This window comes from Narcine bancroftii, chromosome 2, assembly GCF_036971445.1.
Source record: "Narcine bancroftii isolate sNarBan1 chromosome 2, sNarBan1.hap1, whole genome shotgun sequence".
Taxonomy (NCBI): domain Eukaryota; kingdom Metazoa; phylum Chordata; class Chondrichthyes; order Torpediniformes; family Narcinidae; genus Narcine; species Narcine bancroftii.
Window position 1 is genome coordinate 323,772,748 of NC_091470.1, and position 23,127 is coordinate 323,795,874.

At 37.3% G+C, this 23,127-nt stretch overlaps 1 protein-coding gene and 1 long non-coding RNA gene across 9 annotated transcripts in view; both read left to right on the forward strand.

Moving 5' to 3' along the window:
- The window catches only part of runx1t1 (RUNX1 partner transcriptional co-repressor 1), a 112,755-nt gene extending 98,282 nt beyond the window's left edge, over positions 1-14,473 (forward strand). For 6 of the 8 annotated variants that reach the window (XM_069921929.1, XM_069921924.1, XM_069921925.1 and 3 more), the window contains one exon: positions 11,568-14,473. In XM_069921929.1, the coding sequence (XP_069778030.1) occupies positions 11,568-11,843 (276 nt within the window). In that variant the 3' untranslated portion in view covers positions 11,844-14,473. Of the gene's footprint in view, positions 1-9,659; positions 9,751-11,567 lie in introns of all 8 variants that reach the window. The other 2 variants (XR_011352419.1, XR_011352418.1) reach the window with 2 other exon arrangements.
- A 4,880-nt stretch (positions 14,474-19,353) lies between these two features.
- LOC138755616 (uncharacterized) overlaps positions 19,354-23,127 on the forward strand; it is a 12,090-nt gene continuing 8,316 nt past the window's right edge. Inside the window, exons 1-2 of the long non-coding RNA XR_011352423.1 lie at positions 19,354-19,460; positions 19,633-19,725. This is a non-coding gene — a long non-coding RNA (uncharacterized lncRNA). The remainder of the gene's footprint in view (positions 19,461-19,632; positions 19,726-23,127) is intronic.

Genomic DNA, 23,127 nt, shown 5'->3' on the forward strand with positions numbered 1-23,127 from the left:
GGTTGAAAGTAAGGAAATTTCGCACAGCAGTGTCTAAGACCAGCAGACATAAATTAAAAGCAAGTGGTAGGATTTTTGGAGATGCTCTGAAGTAGAATTTCTTTCCCCGCAGAAGGTGGAATCTAGAACACGCTTCAGGGACTTTCATACATTAAGAAATATCTAGATGACTTTTTGAGTCATCTCTTTTTGAGAAATTGAAACTTCTGTACAAAGTACTGGAAAACAGAGTTAATATAAATGAGTACTTGATCGTTGCCATGGACGTGATAGGCCAAAGGGCCTATTTCTCTTCCTCTATGCCTTCATTACTGCATAAAAATGATCTTGTGAAATTGCAATAATCCAAAAGCAAATGCTAAGCAACAATGGGTACAACTGATTTTACTCTCAAAATATTGAAAGCATATCGAGGTTTTTGGGGGAAAAAAAATCGACATCCGTTATTCTAGTTTTTGTTTTTCAAAAATCTTTTCAGGATTTATTTAAAGCTAGCACAAAAGCTTTGCTCATCTTTGTTTGAGTGTTAGACTGACACTTTTGCTTATAGTATCACCTTACATGGTTTTCTTTGTGTTGAAAATGGCCAGAAATATAAATATCCTCACAATATTGGGTAAATGTAACTCAAAGTGTATTTTATTTATTTGAAACTTAATTTAAATAATAATGCAGCTGAGGCTTTTATTGTTGCTTTTTCTCAGCAAATCTGAAGAAATTTCTCTAAACTTGCAGGTAGTCATGAGAGCATAAAATATCAAGTTAGGTTGTTCTTTTCAAATAAAAAGGTGACCACTTCTAAATTTCCTTTTTTTCAGCATGTATTTTGAAGCTAAGATGCTGAAAAGCCTACCATCAGTAACAGCAGGGTGCCCAGTATCTGTTGTAAGTAGTGCAGGGTAGGGTCATTAGGTGCTCAGTGAAAATTAGCAATTAGAGTTGTGACTCTCTGATGCTAATGAAAGTTACTGGTCATGACTGGAGAATGGTTATCTTCCTTGCTTTATCATTTAAATGTGTGCCATAACATTCGTTAGCAGAAGACCATTAAAATAGAAGCTACTGAAACATTGGAGAGAAGAAATTGTTGTGCAATGCACTAACACAATTTGTAATTACCACAGCTCCGATATATACAATGTTTAGACATTTAGATGGTTATGAAATTTTAAGAAAAGTAAACCATGTTTTGAGTCATTACATTAGCTAAAATTTCAAAGTTTAAATCCATAACCTTACAAGTTTGAGTCTGCTCAGACCAAGGTCAAAACAGCTTTTCCTCTTGAAAAAATAAAGACCTCGTGCCGAAAAAAAAAAAATCGCAGACCTTCCACGTGAAGCAACGGGATTCACTTGTGAATCTGCAGGGGTCATCAATGGCATCCCGTGCTCCTGTGTGGCCGCTTCTTCATTGCAGAGATTGGATGCAGACTGGGAGATAGTGTTTGAAAGATGTGGGCAAGTCATTTTCAGGAGGAACGCAAGATTAGAGAATACATTTGTAAGGATCATACAAATTGATACAGAGTCTCTAGTGAATGAAAATAAAGTTGAGGCTATGTTTCATCCTTTTTTTTTAGTAATGGCAACTGTGACCAGAAAGAACTCAGTTGGCCAAAGTTGAATTAAAAAAAAAAGGAGTAATTTCCCCTAGGGTCATCACTAGCGAGCAGTATAATATTTTGAGGACAGATGAATGTATCGAAGACCATAATGCTTTGCTGATTCAACATAATCATGAGGAGGAGGGCCCACTCCTCCATACTTGGGCAATCTCTGATCTGGGAGATATTCTTACCATCTTGGTAGGTAAGACAAAGAAAGAAATTAGCGAAGTGGACACATTCTGAGGTTGGATTACCTGATGGACATTTATATCTTTGGCTGATGTTGAAAGGAGTAGGAGTTTTGAACTGCCCCTCCATTGTCCACTCTCAATATTTTGTCCTTTACTGAATAAGAGGCATGTAACCTGCTGCTTGAATCATCTTAATGACATGAGTATTGGGAACTAGCATATGGGATTCCATCAGAAAGTCTCCTGCCACTCCAGAAGCCCCAACAGCTTTGACCGCTGCCACACAGCTGTAAAAAAAAAAAAAGCCCTCTTTCATCATGCACCCCTACATGTCAGTTTGTCAGAAGCTGAAAAGGAAGAACCTGGTGGTGAAAGTCATTCAGTGATTGTCTGAGGTTATAGACGCTATCTGACAAGGCGGCTTTGAGATGATGAATGATCTGTACTCAAGGATTCAGCAACCAACCTCAATGTAAACTCTGTCGTTAGTGACCTCATCAGCAAGTCTGTGGTAGACTGCATAATTGAGAGGATATGGCTATTCCTGAATAGAAGTCATGGATGAAGCATGGTCAACTCGTAACTCTAGGCCAGTTCAGAGGCATTCAATTCAGGAGATCTAGTCCTTTCGAAGAAATCCAAGTGTGATCTTCGCAAGGTCATCAGAGAAGCAGTAGGCACAGATTTCACGGCTCAGTGGAACATCACAGACCCAGTGACTGTGACAAGGCATGCATGTTATCAGAGATTATAAAGCATAACTAGGCTGCATAGCATCTTCTCCACAAGCACATTCAACATCAGCACTCTGCAAGGATGTGTACACAATCCTATAATATTTGCTCTCTACATTCGCAAATTCACAGCCAAAGACCATAGAAGAGTGTCATTAAATATGACTATGCTATTCTGTGCTGAGCCATTTTTTGCCTTGCCCCATTGACCTGCACCCTGTCCCATCCATGTATCTGTCCAAATTCTTCTTCAATGTTAAAATTGACCCCACATTCACACTCCCACCACTCTCTGTGAAGATGTTTCCCTCTAAACCTTTCCCCTTTCACTCTTAACCCATGTCCTCTGGTTTGTATCTCACCCACCCTCCATGGAAAAAGGCTGTCTACATTTACTCTGTCTAGCACCCTCATTATTTTAAATTCCTCTATCAAATCTCCCTCATTCTTCTATGCTCCAGGGAATAAAATCCTAATGTGTAACTCAGTACCTGAAGTCTGGCAACATCCTAGAAAATCTTCACTGCACTCTTTCTATCTAAGACCATTCCAACTTCATCAACAAGTTTGCTGTCAACACCATAGTTGTAAGTAGAATATCAAATAATGATGAAGCCGAATGCAGGAAGAAGGTTGAGAATTTAGCGGCATGGTTTCAAGGTAACAATCTCTCTCTCAACTTTCTTATACTCAACCTTCAATAGATGTCCTTTGGTCTTGGCCATTGCCACCCTGGAATCAAATACTGCAGGAAGGGCTCAGGCCCAAAATGTCGACAATATAACTTTCCTCCTTTGAACACTGTGAGACTGGCTGAGTTCCCCATAGCATTTACTGTGTTTTTCTTTTCACAATAGGTGCTGGCTGTCCACCCTATCCATGCCTCTCATAATGTTAAACACATCTATTAAGTTGCCTCTCATCCTTTGTCACTCCAGAGATAAACATCAGTTTACTAGACCTTTCCTCATAAGACATGTTCTCCAATCCAGACAACATCTGGTAAATCTCCTCTGCACCTTCTCTAAAGCTTCCACATCCTTCTTAGACCTAGAGCTAAATACAATACTCAAAGTATGGTCTAACCAGACTCTTATAGAGCTGCACCTCATAGCTCTTAACTCACTCCCCCTTCTGGACCAAAATGCCTGTAATATATCTTTACCTCCTATGAATGCGGTGAGTTACTTCAGGAATTTACTGGGTTTTTTTTCACTGTGATCACAGTGTCTTCAGACTTCCATGTTTCACTTCATAGATTTCATAGCCTCATAACTTTCTATATGAGCTTACCATGGGAATCCTTGTCAAATGCCTAATTAAAATCCATATCCACCACCTAAACTTCATCAATTTCCTTTGTCACCTCCTCAAAAAACACAATCAAACACATGGGGCCTGACCTGCCTCTCACAAAGCCACACTAACTATCCCTGACAAGATTATGCTTCTCTATATGTTCATAAATCCTGTCCATATGTTTTTCTTTTTACAATAAGTGCTGGCTGTCCACCCTATCCATGCCTCTCATAATGTTTTTTTTTCCTGTAAGACTCCCTGGTCTATAATTCCCAGAATTTTCCCTCTTACTTTTCTTAACCAGGCAGACTATCCTTGCCATTCTCCAATTCTCCAGTAGCTCTCCTGTGACTGGGAAGGATACAAAGATCATTGCCAATGCCCAGTAATCTCTTTCCTCGCTTCCTGTAATAGTCTGGGGCATTTCCCATCCAGTCCCAGAAACTTAATTATCCAAATGTTTTCTTGAACCTCCAGCACTTCCTTAACTTTGCCATGCTCCAGCACATTTGCCTGTTCTATGCTGACCTCACATTCATGAAGGTCCCGAACCCTGGTTAAAACAAAGTATTCATTTAAGACCTACCTTCCTTTCTCTGCCTCCAGCCACATTTTGCCCCTTTATCCATGAGTTGTACTGCCCTTACTCTAGTCATCCTTTTGTCCATCACATATATGGAGAACGCCTTTGGGTTTTCCTTCATCCTACTTGCCAAGGTAGTATTATCAGAATTTATTGTCATGAACGTGCCACAAAATTTATTGTCTTGCAGCAGCATTACAGTGCAAACATTTATTTAAATCACCTTACAAAATAAATAAAAATACTGAAAGGGAAATAAAAGATAGTGCTATGGAATCTGATGGCAGAGGGAAAGAAGCTGTCCTTGTGCCGCTAAGTGCTCGTCTTCAGGATCCTGTGCCTTTTACTTGATGGTAGCATAGTGAAGAGGGCATGGCCTGGGTGCTGGCGTCCTTGAGGTTAGAGGCATGTCCCCTTCAAGGTCTAAATTAAATTTTCTTTCTTCATTGCATTCCTTTACTCTGTAAATTGTGCTCTTTACTTGGCTGTATGAATGCTAGAGATAGCTTGTTAGTCTGTTCACAGAAGAACCCTTCTCACTGTGCTAAGTATTTTGTGACAGATCAATTGGATCCTCCCTCCTATCCATCAACTCTGCTGCCTGACAAGGGCAACCATCATACTGATGGACCCATCAAACCCCAGACACACATTCAGGAGAAGGTTCATGCTTTAAGCGGCTTAAATGTTTATTTCTTTCCTACAGCCATTAGGCTCTTCAATGAACAACACAACAGTGCTCTTATTCTGCCCTTGCAATGTATTAATTGATCTTTTCACTGTAATATACTCTTAATCATGAACTTGCTCTCCTACTTTATATGGTTGTATGCATGCAAGAATGAACTTGCTAGATGGTTTATGAAAGAATGCTTCATGTTATACCAGGTATAATGTGGCAATACATTTTAAATTGGCAAAGCAGACATCAAAAAAGCTGAGATCATAGTTTTACTTCCTGCAGAACTCGGTCGTTCCTGGTGACTGTATCTTAGTGTCAGCTCTTCTCCCTGGGTAAAAAGACAGTTTGTCATGGGTGGACAAGCTCCACTCAAATGTTGGTCTCTTTCTGAATGAAGTGGATGGGGTGTTCATGCTCACCCCTTTAGGAATTATTACAACTTGCAGCATTTTCTTTGCACTTGGACTCGGTGTAGATATCTGAGTTGTCGGAGGTAATCAAAAAAGAAAGATAAAGGAAAAGGAAAGAAAGGAGATGGATTGCTGAAAAGTGCTGCACACACCATGGATTATAAATTAATATTTTATTAATTTTCTTTGGAGAAGATAATTCAGTTTGAGGGTCAGGAAGAGCACAACTGAAAATTTACACCTGAAAATTGTAAATATGGATGAAAAACGTGAAAATATTTCATACTTATTTTTTAAGTTATAGGTAACTTTCTCAAGTGGAATACACTATTTATTTCTACATTCCGAAGTCCCATACCTAGATGTGAATCAGACTTCCATGCAACTGCCTTATATTTTCTAGCCACTGTCAGCGCAACTTTAACAAATACTATTTGATGTTTGGATAATTTCAATTTAGGCCTTATCCTTGTAATATTATCCAATAAAAAATATTTCTGGGTTTTGTGGAAATTTAATTCCTGTAATCTGGTCTAAGAAATTTCCTAGATTGACCCAAAATGGTCTCACTTTAGAACATGACCTGGTTGAATGTAAAAAAAAATGTTCCTGCCTCTTTGTCACATCTAAGACATCAGTCTGATAAGTCTGAATTTATTTAATTTCTGTGCAGTGAGATATAATTGATGCAGAAAATTATATTGTACTAATCTATATCTTACATTTGTCGTATTAGTCATGCTATGGTGACATAGTTCAGACCAAGTTTCCTCATCTGTTTTTACATTTAAGTCTGGTTCTGATCTCTGCCTGGGCTTGTGAACCCCTTGTTTGGGGGTTCCCATATGAAGTAAGAGATACATTGCTGAAGTAAATTTCTTTGTATTTCCCTTTCGAATCAGTCTCCACATCACTACAATTTGGTAAAAACGTTGTTGGGCCCAATTTATTCCTTAGATACACTCTTAATTGAAAATTGCAGAAGATTGTGTTGTTCAGAATTATATACTTATTTTTTAATTGTTCAAATGACATCAATTATCCTCGCTTATATCAATCTTCAGTATATCTGATTCCATTATGAGACCAGATTTCAAAAATGTGATTGCCCATTGTACAAGGTATAAGCCTATTATGAGTCAAAGAGTTTTGGATGATAACCCCCCACAACCTTGTTCCAATAACACTATTGAATACCAGATATTGATTAAGTGTTGTAGCAAAGGGGTTTTTTTCTCTCTCATCACTTACTAGTTTCACATCCCATTTACATATAAAATCCTCTACCATTCTCTGTCCTATTTTATCCAATTCTATTTTCACCCATGCAGGTTTATCTCCTTCCTCAAAAAAGAAAGTAAGAAATCTCATTTAAGCCGCTCAATCATTTTTTTTTAAATCATGGGAGTTGTAAGCCTCCCAGTTCATATTTCCAGGTTAATTTTTCTATGGAGACCCTTGACATCTTATAGAAATTTTCTGACATATGTATTTAACTCCTGAGAAAACCTCTGAGATAATGGTATGGGCAGTGATTGAAAGAGATATTGTACTCTAGAAATATATTTATTTTAATACAATTGACTCTTCCCACTAGTGTCATGGGTAAAGCTGTCTTCTTCAATCTTTTGAGTAAAGGTAAAATAATTCAATTTGTATAGATTTTTAAAGTTATTATCTGTATGTATTCCTAAATATTTTATCTTATTTGCTGCCCATTTAAATGGGGTATCTCTTTGAGAATAGCCTCCTCCTGTGAGGCATCATTTTACTCTTACTCCAATTTATTTTATAACCTGAAATTTTCCCATAATTTTCCAATTTTGAGTACAATTCTGTAATGAGTTTGCTGGTTCTATCAAATAAATCAATACATCATCAGCAAATAAATTAATTTTATATTCCTCCTGGTTAACCGCAAATCCCTTAATATCTGGATCCTGACTGATTATTTCTGGAAGAGGTACTATAGCTAAAATGAATAGAGATCCTTGTCTACTAGATCTTGACAAATGAAAAGATGTAGAAATTTGTCACCACTTTAACTTTTGATTCATTGTATAATACCTTGATCCAATTAGTAAACATTTGACTAGTTCAGCACTTACAATAAAAAAAATCCCACTCCAGTCTATCAAATGCTTTTTCTGCATTTAATGCCACAGCGACACTCAGATCACCCCTCTTTTGTGCCAAATAAGTTATACTAATCAGCCTGCTTACATTATTGGCATATTGTCTGTTTTTCACAAAGCTTGAATAGTTCATATTTATCACTTTCAGCAAGAATTTTACCAATCTATTTGCCAAAGCTTTGGCAATGATCTTATAATCTGAATTTAATAATGAAATAGGTCTGTAAGATGATGGTTTCAATGGATCCCTTTTTTGTATCACAGTGATAATTACCATTGAAAATGTTTCCAGGAGAATGTGTTTCAGACACCTGATCGAACACCTCCTTAAAAAGAGGAATCTTTATAAAATTCAGGGGGTGGGGGTGTGGGAACCATCTTCTCCTGAAGATATGTTGCTTTGCAATGAACTCAATGCTTCCCTATCCTCCTCCTGAGTAAAAGGAGCATTTAGTTCTACCAGTTCTTCCAAATCTAACCTTGGAAGTCTTATTTGTTATCAGAATTCTTCTATTTTATTTACGCCTCCTTGAGATTCTGATCAATATAATTTAAGAGTAAAATTGTCTAAAAGCCTCATTAATTTCAAGAGGTTTTTAACTAGTCACATTCGTATCTGTTTTTATCGCATTAATTGTTCTTGGAACCTGTTCTGCTTTCAACTGCAAAGAAAGTACTTAATGAGCTCTTTCACCCATTTCATAATACTTCTGTTTAATTCTTGTTTTCACTTTTTCCATTCTATATGTTTGTAATGTATTATAGTCAAGTTTTTTTTTTAATGAATATGTTGTCTATGCTTTTCTTCTGCCCACCCTCATTTGCAGGACTTTTTCTAAGTTAATAATTTTTTTTCTAATTTTTCCACCTCTCTTGTATATTCCTTTTTAATCTTGGGTATATCACTTTCTAAACAAGAAAAGATTTGAAAAATGACATTTGCACTGCAGAACCATTCATGCAAATAGGTAAAGTGGCAATTAAATTTTCAGCAATTTGCCAAATTTATCTTGATAGCAACCCAGCAATTTTGGGAAGGCTATGAAAACTATTATCTTGGATGCACAAGGGTTGCAACTTGAATCAAATAAACCAGGCAAAGCACCAGAGTAGTTGGAGATTTGCAGGATTTGTGGCCTTCCTAACATTCCCCAGTTGCCACAAACCAACTCATAACATAAGAAATAGGAGCAGGAGTAGGCCCTCTCTGTATTCAACAAGATCCCCACATCCTCTGTACAATTTGCTTCAGTATTTTTGGCCACATCTTGGTCAAGGATCACCCAAGATTTATCCTGCTATCCAGATTTGATTTGCAATACATGACAGAGTGAAGCACGTCAACCTGCAGACACTGCCATTGTAGTAAAAACACAGAAATGCTGGAGGAACTCAGCAGGTCATGCAGCGTCAATAAGAGCTAAAGATATATAACCCATGTTTTGGGCCTGAGCCCTTCTGCACTCGTACCTTGAATAAGGAAGGACTCAGGGCCAAAACATTGTTTATACATCTTTACCTCCTATGTATATTGTGAGACCTTCTGAGTTCCTCCAGCATTTGAGTTTTTGTACGACCTGACAGCATGGATTTGCCTTTTCTGGATGGGGTGGTGGGGGGGGGGTGGGGGTGGCTGGACAAGAAGAGATTCCACACCCCAATCAGTGCGCAGCAAGGAGGATGGGCTGCATGTGGCCACTAGTTGTCAGGCATCTTTTCATGAGGCCTTGCTCTGGAGTTTCCTTGCATCTTTGGACAACTTGCTGGTGGTTAAAGGCATTTTAAGTGATTTCAACAGTTTCTGAAAGCAAAAGAAAAGCTTTTTAAATGTAATTAATTTTTAAAGAAAATATGCTATAAAATATAAATAAATCATAAATAATTAAAAACATAAAATAAGTATTGTATTTTTTCCACAGCAGGCAAACGTTCATGCACCAGCCTTCCCTCGTGTAAAGCAAACTATAATCAACTGAATACCCCAATCTGCATTCTTAAGCAGTGTTTTCTATTTATAGGCCCTTTGAAGTTTGTACAAGGTGAATCGTGATTGTTGATGGGCCACTGACACATCCAGAGAAACGCTCACAATTTCCAGCTACTCTGCAGGCAAGAAGCAATGAAAAGGCCATTGTTTTCTTGGACCAAATAAAATGAATTGTTTTCCTGAACCTTCCAACTTTTATTTCAATTTAATTTTTTAAATCAACATATTTTGGGCAGATTTTTAAGTTAAATTAGCCATAATCATGATCCTTGCAACATTAATTTGTTCAATTCACAGAGCAGTAGTTTTCATAACTATCACCTGGTTCTGTGTTTCCAGTAAGGTGAAGTTCCAATTCATATCAGCCTATCCTGTTTAAGCATAGAACAGTACAAGGCAGGACCAGACCCTTTAGCCACGTGCTGACCATGATTCCAATTCAAGCCACGCATCTGCCGGCACATGTTCTACATCCTGTCATTTCCTGCTTGTTTCTATATCTAACTACCACTTAAATGTTGTTATCGTACCTGCTTCCGCTACTTCCACTGGCAGTGTATTTCAGGCGCTTATCGCTCTGTGTCAAGCTTGCTTCATTGATCTCCTTTCAGCTTTCCTCCTCTCACCTTAAAGCTATACCCTCTAGTTTTTGAAGTTTCCAGCCTGGGGGGAAAAAAATCACTGAATATCCACCCCCTCTAGGCCTCTAATTGTACACAAACTTCTATCAGATTGTTTAAATTGTGCTGCTACAGAATATGAATTAAATTCTACTGGAATTGATCATTTGGTTTCAAATATTTGATCAGTTCCTACCACAAGTTAATTATTTAGTATGCTTTCTTGATTGATTGACTGTTCTGTACAGCAAAAGAGAAGTTCATAGGGAAAATAAATTACGATCATCATTTGAATCGACTTGATCGAAACTGAGAGAAATCTCCCAGTATAAATAATGAAGGGAAGGATTGAGTTCTATTCTGGGACTCTGGCATCAGATATCTGTTTAGAACAAAACTGGATTTTGGCCTTATTATGCAGTCACCATATGGAGAAAGAGTAATGTTTTAGGACCAGTTTACCCTGAAGTCACAATTATGCTTTGTGACTTTGTGCATTATTTTTCAGACTATATCTAATGTTCTAATGTTTTAAGGGTTTACTATAATTGATTCTTCCTGTGACATCTGCATATGATGTGATGCAAACTGATATGATGGTAATTAATTCAAGCATTCACTCAGCTATAGACTGCCACCATCAGCATATTTCAAAAGTGTGTATGCACAAGTCTATGTCTGTAACAGATAGGTCCCCTTGCAGAATTAGTCAGTGCTTTCACGTTTTTAAATACCTGTTATCCAAGGTTTGGGTTTAGTCAACTGATTAAATAACTGTAAAATAATTATTTAATGTTGTTCTTTCACAATTTACTGATGCTCAGTTAAATATAAAAAAAAGTCACAAACTCATTTATTATGAGTTTACACTCCTATTTAGTTGTAATATTATTTGCAGTAGAGACTAATGTTCTGTCTTCTCAGTGAACCACAAGACATTGCAGATGTTTCAATTATTGCTACCTAAAGGAGCTTTTTGGTCTGAATATTAGTGTGTGATTGACTTTGTTTTGAGATGGTACTTTTGATTGTGGTCTGCAAATGGCTCCTATTTCTAGCTCACTAAAAATTAAAATAAAAATGACATCTGTACATACCAGAAGTACTTTTTTTTTTACAAGGGATTTGCACTTTTAAATGATCTATAACCAATTGAAATACAGTTGCACAAATTGCTATTGACTTCATTGCTTCACATGGTCTTTCCTGGTTTACAAGGCAAAAATTGTTTATGTCGGTAGTGTGCATTGACTTGAGTTTTGACTTATCACCAACTTTTTGTATTGAATTAATGTTACTTTGTTTCATTTTCCCCACAGAGTTGTTGGAACTGTGGACGCAAGGCCAGTGAGACTTGCAGCGGCTGCAATACAGCACGATACTGTGGTTCATTCTGCCAGCATAAGGACTGGGAAAAGCACCATCACGTGTGTGGACAAACACTTCAGGCTCAACAGCAGAGTGAGGTGGCCACAGGCAGCTCATCTGCAACACCCAGCAGTGGGGCAGGAAGCCCAGTTGACACACCACCAGCAACCACTTCCAGGTCAACCACTCCGGCCACTCCATCCACAATAGAAACGACCCCTCGCTAAAGATACAAATTGCTCAGTCACACAAAGATGAAAAGGAAAAAAAGACTCTTACATTATCAAAGGAGAAACTAATCTGGAGTAGTAGTAAGTTACGAAGGCCTGTAATGGGTCACACTTACTTACTATGAAAAAACAAAGATATTATTTGTTCATCTTTTTTCTTGTTTGTAAACTGCAGAGAAGGCAGAGAGCATCGCAGACGTAGATTTGACCTCTTCCCTCGTTATTTTTCCAGTAGCTGGGATTAAAACTAGGTAACCTCATAAACAGATGCTTTATCAGACAACAGACCAAGGGATTGCTAATTACTGTACAAAGCAAAAATGCTAATACTAAAGGACATGTTGTTCTTTTCTACAATAATGAAGAATAAATCTCTTGCAAAACCCTCAAGGGCACATGCGTTGGCTACGGCATAGACATTTTAACAAGAAGATGAATGGCGTTCATGGGTTACCGACTGAACTCTGAAGACCTGCAACAAAATGTGCAGCTGTGCAGCAGATTGGAAGGAAGCACAGATGTTCATCCTTTCCTCCAAAACAAAAACAATATCCAGGTCAACAGAATGAAGAATTGAATCTGTTTTTTTTTCTGTGGGATATATGAATACAACAAAGAAAATGCTATAATAAGAGGCTTTCGATCCTAATGAGAAACAGCCTGCATTGGATTTACATTTTTTTGGCAGGCTCTGTCTACCAGCTGCCCTCAATAGAGCATTTCTACACTTTTACAAGGTTCCACATAGTAAGACAATCAGGTCTGTTCCTGCTCATTTTTGATAATGAAATGGTGGCTATAGCACTGGCCCATTCTGTGTTCCCATCCATCTGTTCAGATTTGAAGTAGTTCTCTTGGTGTTAAAACACTTCTGTCCTGTGAGGTTCCCTATGGTGTTCTTGTAAATGTGTTGGACAAATGTGAAGATCCATTGTAGCTAACCATGCCCACATTTAGTCTATTAGTTGGTGATAGACCTGTATCTTTCTATGCTGCCTTTATATCTGTATGTATTAGTGATATTTCTCTGGTAGTTCCCACAATGGAATTATTTTGTTGTCCTCAAAAGAAAAACGAAAAAAAAAGCTATCTATCTGAGCTGCTATTTCACTCTGTTTAGGATTTATAAGATTTAGCATGCGTCACGGAATGCTAACATATTGGTGTTTTGTAAGAGGGATGTACATCAATGTACTTGCACTGTAACAAATGACTCCCTAGGCATGCTTATTTGGACAAACTCTTAATATGCTAGAGCCATTTCACAGAGTTAGCTATAGGTTAGAGTAGCTGTGAATTTCATTTCTTTAACAAACTGGTCACTTTTACAAGTGGCATTTTATATGATCAGATCATACAAGAGGACAGTGCATGCATATCACTGCGAGGTCATTAAGTATTGCTGATTGAAAAGAAAACTTTTATCTTAAAAATACTCCAAATGCTGAGGTGTAGATTGACAGCTTTAACACTGCTGAATGCCAGGTATTAACAGTATTTTAAAAAAAAGGAAGTCAGCCAAAGACTGATCCGACGGACCAAAATCTGAAAAAAAGCACCAGTAATTGTTTCAAAGCAGGTCAGCAGGTTAAACGATTTCAGCAAGTCTCAATAAATTCATTGTATAATCCAAAAACCAGATGTCATACACGTATATATCGGATGCTGTGATGTATGTGAAAACAGCACTGTTTTATTAACACTAGTGTGTGAAAGGATTAGTGCATCACATTACTGATCTACTTACTTTAATTCAGGGCACCCTGTGTAAACCAATTCTCAGAGTTCTTCTCTTTTCTCCTGTTTTGCTACAGACTCCTCAGTGGCAAAGTTTCACTCTACCTCTGACAGCATGTATATTGCACCAGTAGCTAAACTAACTGGTATAGTCAAACCAAATGGGCACAAGAGAACCAGGAAACCAAAAGTAAGCTCATACAGCTGCAAACCATATCACTACTTGGTAACAATGCAGACCTCATACCTGAACTTTTGTTAGTTTCCTTTTAAGCTTGTCACTTATACAGATTATGTGAGAGTATAATTTGTAGGTATAAACGCATTTTAAAAAAAATGACTTCATTGATTACAGTTTAAAGGTTGGTTGCTGATAGGAACTGGGGTGGGGGGTCCTCTCTGTTGTGAGACGTACTTGTGACAGGACCACCTGTCTTTGTTGTGTAGGTGCATGTCGTGGAACAAAAATGGGGAAAAAAAAAGCAAAGGCCAGTTAACTTATGCAAAGCATGCCCATGCCTGGAATACTTAAGAAAGGGGCTCCATATTGTCTGGTTTCTAAAAGGACAGAAAATTGGAGAATTTGAAATGCAGATTTAAGTAAAATTTTGGTTCTGCAACTTTATTGTGAAAGTTGTTGTGCAATACTTAATTCAGACATGTACCACAAGTTAACGGTAGACTAACTTTTTGGGGGGTGTCTAGACATCATGCTTTTGTCAGCATATTTCTGAGCTTTTAAGTCTACTATGTCTAAACTGTGGTTCCTTGATTATCTTTTTTTTCTTTAGTTGGACTGTATTGTATGGTCTGTCAACCTGTGAATCTTTAAAGTATGATTCAGGTATTGTTGTATTCCTTACTGTGTAATAAAAATTTTAATATCTGTATTCACTAAAGGCTATGCTTCTTTGCGGTGAATTGTGATACTATCCTACTACATATTTAGGTAAACTGGTCTTCTTCTGTTGACACAGTCCACTTGCAGGTAAGATACAAAATGTCTATGGATTCTAAAGGTTTATGCATATTAATTAGTATTATAATAAATTTTGAAGCCGAAACAAAAGTCGCCTGAGACTTCTGGAGCAGGTTTTAATTAGAAATGAAGGTTTGAAGGAGATTCTTGTCCTTTTCAAGCTCTCTGTGCAGCCTTCAGAGGTTTGAATGTCACAACAATAATGACTCTCCTTTTGGGTCACATACATCAATAATTACACTGTGTACTGACGCGGTACATTTGGCACACAAAACTAAGATCCTGTCAGGAGGATACTTAAAGGGCTGGCTAACAATGCTTTAACATTTAAATCTTCTGTTACCTGTATTGCATTGTAGTGTAATTTGTAACTTGTTTGAGAAACTGAAACTGTTAATTGTTCTGATTTAATGTTGGCTAATGAATTTAAACTAGGGGGTGGCATAGTTCACCTGATGGTTAGAGCAATGGTGTTTCAGCGCCAGCAAACCAGGGCTCAAATTCTGTGCTGTCTGTAAGGAGTTTGTACGTTCTCCCCACGTCTGCGGGGATTTCCTCTGGGTGCTCTGGTTTCCACCTACCATTCAAAATGTACTGGGGCTGTAAGCCAACTGGGTGTAATTTGGCGCCATGTTTTCGTGAGCCAAAAGTGCTCGTTATTGTGCTGTATGTCTAAAAAAAAATTATTTTAATAGTTTTAAGTATTCATGTTTTTTAAGTACATCCAATTAGTTTTTGCCTAAGATGATATTGTCTCAAATTTGTAATTTTCTTTGTTTCTATTGGAAATACATGTTTGAAGGTACTAGATTTTGCTTGTGTTTAGACACAAATTATAAATACCTAATGTAGATTAGATAAGGCTGGCCATATGGGTAATTGGGAAACTTCCCAAATCTCTATGACTCTAAATTCCATCCCCTGCCCCTCTCTTTCTTCACCAATTCATTTTACTATCATATATTCCACTGTATTATACAGTGCATGAAAAATCAGCGAGTCGCTTCTCCCCAATGTACACTTTGGAATGTGGTGTATTACTGAGGTAACTGCCAATCCAAGCACTTTATTTCTATTTCTCCTTCCAAAATCATTTTCTAATTTAACTGTAATATTTTGCTATGCATTTATGAGCCAGATCAAAAAAGAAAAAATGGGTTACAAGGATGTGAAACTTACCAAAAGTAAATTCACGAAGAACAGATCGGGCCATTTGCGGTTTTAAATAACATTGCTTTTTGAAATAATGAAAGAAATTGTATCCAGTAGCATATGCATGAGGAAACTAATTAGAAATAGAACTAAGGAGAAAAGCAGATTACCAAGATTATCAGGCATTACATGCTATGAGCTGTCACAGGTTCCAGTACATGTAATCATTAACTCGGTATAAGAAATTGCATAGATTTTAGATCTGCCATCAGTTCCCCAGGGCAGGATCCTGCATGACATGGAAACATCAATATCTGGGAAAGCCCACTGGAAGTGTGCATATTTAGCCTGTGTCCAAAGGTCTACTGTTCTCAGCTTTCATTTTCAATACTCAATTCACTTGTTAATATTTTTATTTTGAAATGAGAAATAAATATTGGTGAGAAATTCCCAGCTTCAGAATAAGTGAGTGTTATTACCCTTCCGATAGATCCCTGTGATCACTACAGTTAAACTGCCTGATTAAACTGTGCCTGGAATGTGCTCACCCTTGGGAATGACAACCTGAAACTAAATTCACCAGGTCAATTTGGGAATAGAAGTTTGGAAATTATACCCTTAAGTAAAGCTCGTGCTGTCCATAGCAATACCGAACTGAGAACTTGATCATCATCATGGGTTTCTCAGCTCAGTTATGTCCAACTGATCAAGAAAAATGCACCTCCTCACAAAGAAAGCAGATAAATCCAAAGATCTATCATAATCATCTTTTCACAACTTGGTGTTACTTGGCTTGATTTAACCAGACAAAATGTCATCAGGCAAACCTACCACCTCAAATTCAAATGCCTCAAGACATGGACAGTGCCTAGTGTGGCTTTCTCTTACCGTAAAATAATGTACTCTTTGGTGATAATAAAACTGTAACAATGGAGGTGTTTGGAAGTAATAGCAAATAATTTGCATAATTTGAATCTCAAATAGAATTCAATAGACATGATCGCAGGGTGGTTACTATATCTTTGTATTTTATAATCTGGAATATTTCCAGTATTTTAGTGCATAAACACATGATCAATGCTGAGAACTAAATTAAAAATAAATCAAGGTTCACATCATATACAATTTAATAATCTGGTATTAAAAATAAACATGTTAAGTCAAGTACTCATCTTAATTTAGAATCTTTATTTCTCAGAGAAAGATTGCAGTAAGAAGAAGTTGCTTGTTAAAAATTAATGGTCTGGGTTGTACATCTTTCAACCAGCATGAAAGTCAGGAACACAACACAGGTCAGATGGTAGTACAGTTCTGACTTCCTGCACTATAGGTAGATTTGTCACACAGTTGAGGGTGCAGCTGAGGATATGGATGGACTTTGTATCTGGTGGATGCACTTTTAATTTAATATTGAAGGTAAAAACCTTATGCAAAACACGTCCTTAAAGCAAAAGCAAAATGCGCACAATGCCTTGTTTATCTGATCTGGAGGAGAAAGGTTTCATTTTAATTTGTTGTTAATATTTTATACTTTGTATCAACTAAAGTAGACCATAAAATGTATTTTTAATGTTTAAATCTATCTCAACTGAACTGTTTTTAGATGCCTGAACAACACAGACATTTGGAAACTTGAAAGGACTTTAATACCATGAGCTGCCAAATTGCCAAAAGGGCTTTGGGATCTACCACCTGAGGCCCAGTCATTGCTCATGGGTTGGCAGTCACAATCAGGCCTGGAGTGAGGCTTTCTTATGAACAACAGAAGGTTATGTGACCCTGGGTTAAATGTGAGGCACAGGTTGGGTTGAGTTTGATTCAACACATTGATTATTTTAAATTTCCACTGTTGGAACAAATGACCAACCAGCTATCTCACCAGTCTTTACCCAGTCCAAATTAATCCTTTGGGATTGAAGAAAATGTATTACATGGATAAAGCTGGTTGAAGGTCAAAAATAGAAAAGTGATTAACAGGTCATTTAAGGACTCACTGGAAGTAAATTGTGTTGTAACCATTTCTTTTGGTGTATATTATCTTGCCTTGAGTATAAGCAATTATTTGAATCTAAATGTTCAGATTCTGTACCTCGAAATAAGGATATTGTTAACTGAAAGGAAATTTGAGAGACTTCAACAGAATAGCGCAAGCAACTTGGCTATGAGTCTGGTGCTGTTTGTAAGGAGCTTATACGTTCTGCCCATATTTTCTCCTACCCTCCAAAAACCTATGGAGGTTGTAAGTTAATTGGTACATTTGGGTGGCACGGGCTTGTTACCATATGTTTACATTTAATTTTAAAACACAGGCTGAAATTTCATGTGGAGAAATGCAAAATTTTGTTTCTTAGTTGGAAAAAAATATGCAAGTGAAGTTTAGCCTTAGACCAATGTAGATTACAGAGTTATTGTCTAGTTTTTGTGTGCTGAACTACTTCATAAAATGCTGATAGATCATTTGGTATTTCTGTATTTATTTTGCCTTCGAGTTAGTTTTGGCAGGGGTTCATTTTTATATCTAACTAATGCAGCAGTGAACAGCTCTTTTATAAATTTGCAGCCTTGGGATATGCTGGAATAATCATCAGACTCCACATCTTTTGGTTTTAGGACTTTAACTTCTACATGCACTTTCACACCCATTCAAAAAAAAGTTAACACTTTGTGGTGGTACACCACCGGCCTACTGCAGGGGGTAACCTCTGTACCTGCAGGAGTGTAAGGGAACAGGACAATACCTGGCCGAGCTGTCAATCAGTCGGCCTCAATGGATCAAGCCCCACCCGATCGGGTGTCAATCACCCTCTGGGGATATAAGCCTGCACCGGTCTCCCGAGGCCTCACTCACAGAGTTGCTGCAGCCACAGCCAGCCTGGCTCTGTGGACGTCTTTGTGGATTAAAGCCTGTTGTACAGTCTTTATCTTTGTGTGTGTCTGATTCTGGCGAACAGCGCCCCACACCCTTTTAGGAGCAGGCTCACTTAAAGCAAATTAGGATAATGTCCGATGTTCTATGAAGTGGGTGCTTCACATTGTTGGTGTAGATTAGATTGTTCTGTCAGCACCTTTTACTAGAGAGTTGGATTTTTGACTGTGGGCTGAAGGGCAGTATTTTGTGACATTAATCATTCATATGCAAGTCTAATCCTCACCTTTGAAAATTTGCTCATACACATATACTGAGAGCAGGAATGACTGATCAGTGATTAGAAATGCTGATTATTAATCTCCCGATTGGAAAAATTCTGTGCCAGTTCTAGAATGTCATTCCTCTTTCCATAAGATCATATAATTCAGAGGTTATGGATCTGTCCAGTACTTTCTGCTGCATGAGGTTGAGTTACTTTCTGGATACAACTGGGCTCATTAAAACAGAGAAAAAAAGAGGCTTTTATTGGAGCAGAATAGAAGTTCGAATTGTAATTTTTAAAGCATTATCCTGTAGTAGAATGAGGAGGATCTGGATGGTTTATTTTTAGCTAGTTTTAGTTTTTAGGTTTTTTTTTTCTATATATTTTCAGCATATATTTGTTAACCTTGTATTGTGGTAACTAATCATTGTTAGTTATTATGATCTTGTATGTTGATTAAATAAAATATTCAAAAAAATTACCAGCTGCAGCTGTATGAAGGGTTTGATTAACTAAACATGCATCACACATAGTAAATGGAAGATATTGCATCTGAAGCTGGAAAGTAAGCATGAAAGGAACGGGACATTTGAGGGGAAAGGATGCTGCCACAAGGTATATCATGCCTCAAATTAGACTATTGTGTTTGCATGAGGGCAATTAATAGCAGATTTCACATTTGATACGGATTTCACATTTGATATGGACATAACTTTAGAATAATATACTGCTGGAATTATGATCAACAAGGTTTATTATCACTAAATGGTTTCTTATCCCTAAACAGATACAGGAGTTTGAAAATGCACACTGCCAAATTCAAGAACATGGTTTTCCCCATTGTTATCAGACCCTTGAGAGGATGTCCCATCAGTAAAAGGTAATCTGATCTCACAAACCCTACATCATTACAGTCCTTGCACTGTTTTAACTAAATTTTTATCTACAATACAACACCCTGCAATTTTGTTGTTGCACTGCCTGTTGAACTTGATTTGGGTTGATTTGCCTGGATAACACACAAAAGTACCTCGGTGCACATAACAATGAGCAATTCAATGGAAATTCATTTTGGAAAGAGTAGGCTATAAATTGTTCAAACTATTATATATTTTTTTCTGTAAGTAATTGTTCTGGCTGAATTACTTGAGGAACCAACATTTGGATCAGTTGTACTTTGTTATTTAGGAAATCCTAGAGATTCAGGATCAAATTCAGATTTGATGTAGCAGATGTAAATGGCAATTATGCCTCGTATTACTTAAACATAATAGATGTATAAAAAAAAAATGTCTGTCAGGTTAATAAAGAATCACTTTGAGTTTCTGATACAAGTTGTGCAATTCAGATATTTTGAGTCAACCTGAGTAAAAACAGCATGAAAGCTGAGAAGAGAAAATGTAGAAAATTACACCTGAAATACCTGAAAATTCACTGATACTCACATATGAAATTGGACTATTAGTAGGCCACTTGGTCATTCTCTATACATCAAAATCTTGACTGATCTTCTACTTCAGCTCCACTTTTCTACATTATCCCAATGTCTCTTGATACCCTTAATATCCAAAAGCACATTGATGTCTATTTTAAATGAGCTCATTGTCCTCTTTTTGCTTTTAGGTTTATGAAAGCCAAACACTATTTTTCTTTCAAAAGCCCACTAATAACTCCATTCAATCCCATTATTCTTTGCAAGGTATTCTGTTAATATTGTCTTTAGTGGATTCCAGCACTTTCTGATGACTGATGTCGGGGTAATAATGGATCAATTGTTGCCTCTTTTGTTTGCTTCTCCTTTCTTAAAGGTTGGGGTGACATATGCTATCTTTCAATCTACAGGAACAATTCCAGAATCTATAGAATTTTGGAAGAAGATAACAGTGTTCTGATGACAATCAGTACTGCATAGTACTGAACAGTCCTGTGCCTGATGAAGCTAAGCAGACACAGGCCTGGTCAGTTCTTCGAGGGGAGACTGCCTAGGAATGCCACGTGCTGTAGGTTTCTGTGAGGGGCACTGGATAAAGTGGCGACTCATTTCCTGCCTTATGCTTGACGAAAGTTGAAGAATTTCATGTATGTTACATTCTAAATGTAGTAGTATGTGAAAATAATGGAACATTTACTTTTACCATGTGTTCTTTATGCCTATTGCCATTCCTTTCAAAACTCTAGGATCTTGATCATCATGTCCTGTGAATGTTATCAGATTGAGTCAAGGAAATTTCCTGAACTAATAAATATTTCAATTTCTCATTCCTATTAGATAGTGCTTTTCCAGTATTTCTGGGAAGATCTTCGGGTCTGTGTCCTTTGTCCGTGTCCAAAAAGACCGACTTTAAGTAATACCTCTCCCATTTCTTTCTTCCTCATTATAAATTCTATCACCTTTCTCTGCAAGAGAACCAGTTTTGCTTTTTGTAATATTAACACAGATGACTTAGATCAGCAATTAGGAATAACATATTGAAAGCATCATCCTGACATGTTTAGTCTGACAGCAAATGGGTAAAAGGCAATCTGTGTAGTACGTACGTCAAGTTTCTTGCTTATTTCAATATTGCCATGACTCCATTTTTTTTGTCTGATGAAAGGTCATTGACTTGAAATGTTAATCATTTTCTCTTCGAACCATAAACGATGCCTAACCTGTTGGGTATTATCAACATTTTCTATTTCCATTTCAGAACCTTGATTTAAATTGTATGTAAACATTACAGTAAAAACCAATTGGTCATTTTATTTTACTCTTCCAAAGCATGGGGGTATTTTTTTTAATCCTCAGCAGTAAATCCACAAATTGTTTGTGACTGTTGATGATCCCTAGCTAGCGTTGTAAGGATTTCATAAACTTGGCAAGTTAAGAATACACAGGCGCCTCACAATAGTTTTTGAAGACATCTCCCTGGAAGTTCAAAGTGGTTGCTGCCCTACTAACCCTGAATCTCGCAAACAGCCTCAGGCTTTGTAAATGTTTGTGAACTTTTAGAAGTTTAAATTTGTTGTTCTGCTTGTGTATAGTTTTTTTTGCCCGCCTGCAGCAATTTTCCAATCAAAAATTAACCCCACATTTTTGTAGCAAAGGACCATGCAACAAACACACATGTATGTCTATTACATTGTGTTGCTTAGATGCCTCTTGAAGAAAAATATGCTGGCTGATGAGCATTTTTAGACATTTTATTTTTCTCACTTCTGTCAATCCCAAAAAATGTGGGAACTTGTAAATTCTCTTCCACTCCAATAACCATTAGAAAATGGGCAGTTGGTTAGAGGGAAAGATAATATAACATGCCACTTAAAATTTTAAATCACTGCACAGTTCAAATGTAATCTTGATTTAGCAAATTCAGCCCAGAAGCCAATCATTCAGACCAATTAATCTATGCTGTAGTATTCCATATGAGTTGTATGTCATCATTTTATCCAATGTTTTATTATTTTTCTACTTTTTCTTCCTACCTTCCCCTTGAATGGAAATAAAAAAAACAAATGAAATTTTATTTGCATATGTTTGCAGGTGTCACTTTTAGATTGTGCTTTCTCTAGATTTTCACACTTAAAATTTTTCATCAAACTTTGTATTTCCCCATGTCCAAAAAGCTTGGGACAGGACAGTTTTTGGTTATTGAGTTTTTTCAATTAACTGAACAAAGCCAAAAAAAACCCAAAACAACATGGTAGCATCAGCCATCGCTGGCCCCGACTATGTTCCCCACTCCTGCACACAACCCCAAGGACCTCACTCCTGCCTGGGAGGCTACTCTCCTTGATGATGCCAGAACAAAGGATTCTTCTGACCGCTTGTGGCTGGGAGACAGCAGCACTCAGTTCGCAAACTAAGTACAGCAGAGGATAAAGAAGGAATGGAAAGAGGGGAGGAAGTTATCTGAAATGAGGACAATTGGCATTTTAATTTCTCCTAATGCCTCCCATTGCACTGCCTGACCTGCTGTCTTCCTTCAGTCACTCAATGATGGCTTGAGCTTCCAGCCTGCTCTGAGATGACATCCAGCCATTCAGTGGCTGTCTTCCTGGCTGGTTCTGAGCTCTGTTATTACTAAATTAGCAACAACATAGCATCAGAGCCCCACATGTGCAATTCGGCTGATACATTTTTTTCAACTTGTGACATCATGTCGGCGCCGCAAAAAAGTTTGGTTAATGGAAAATTTAGGTTTACAGAATTTTGAATAAGGGAAAACATACTGTATTAACTGCTCATTTCAATTCTTATTGATGTTGAGGTCAAATTAATTTGTTTCAGTCATTTTGTTGT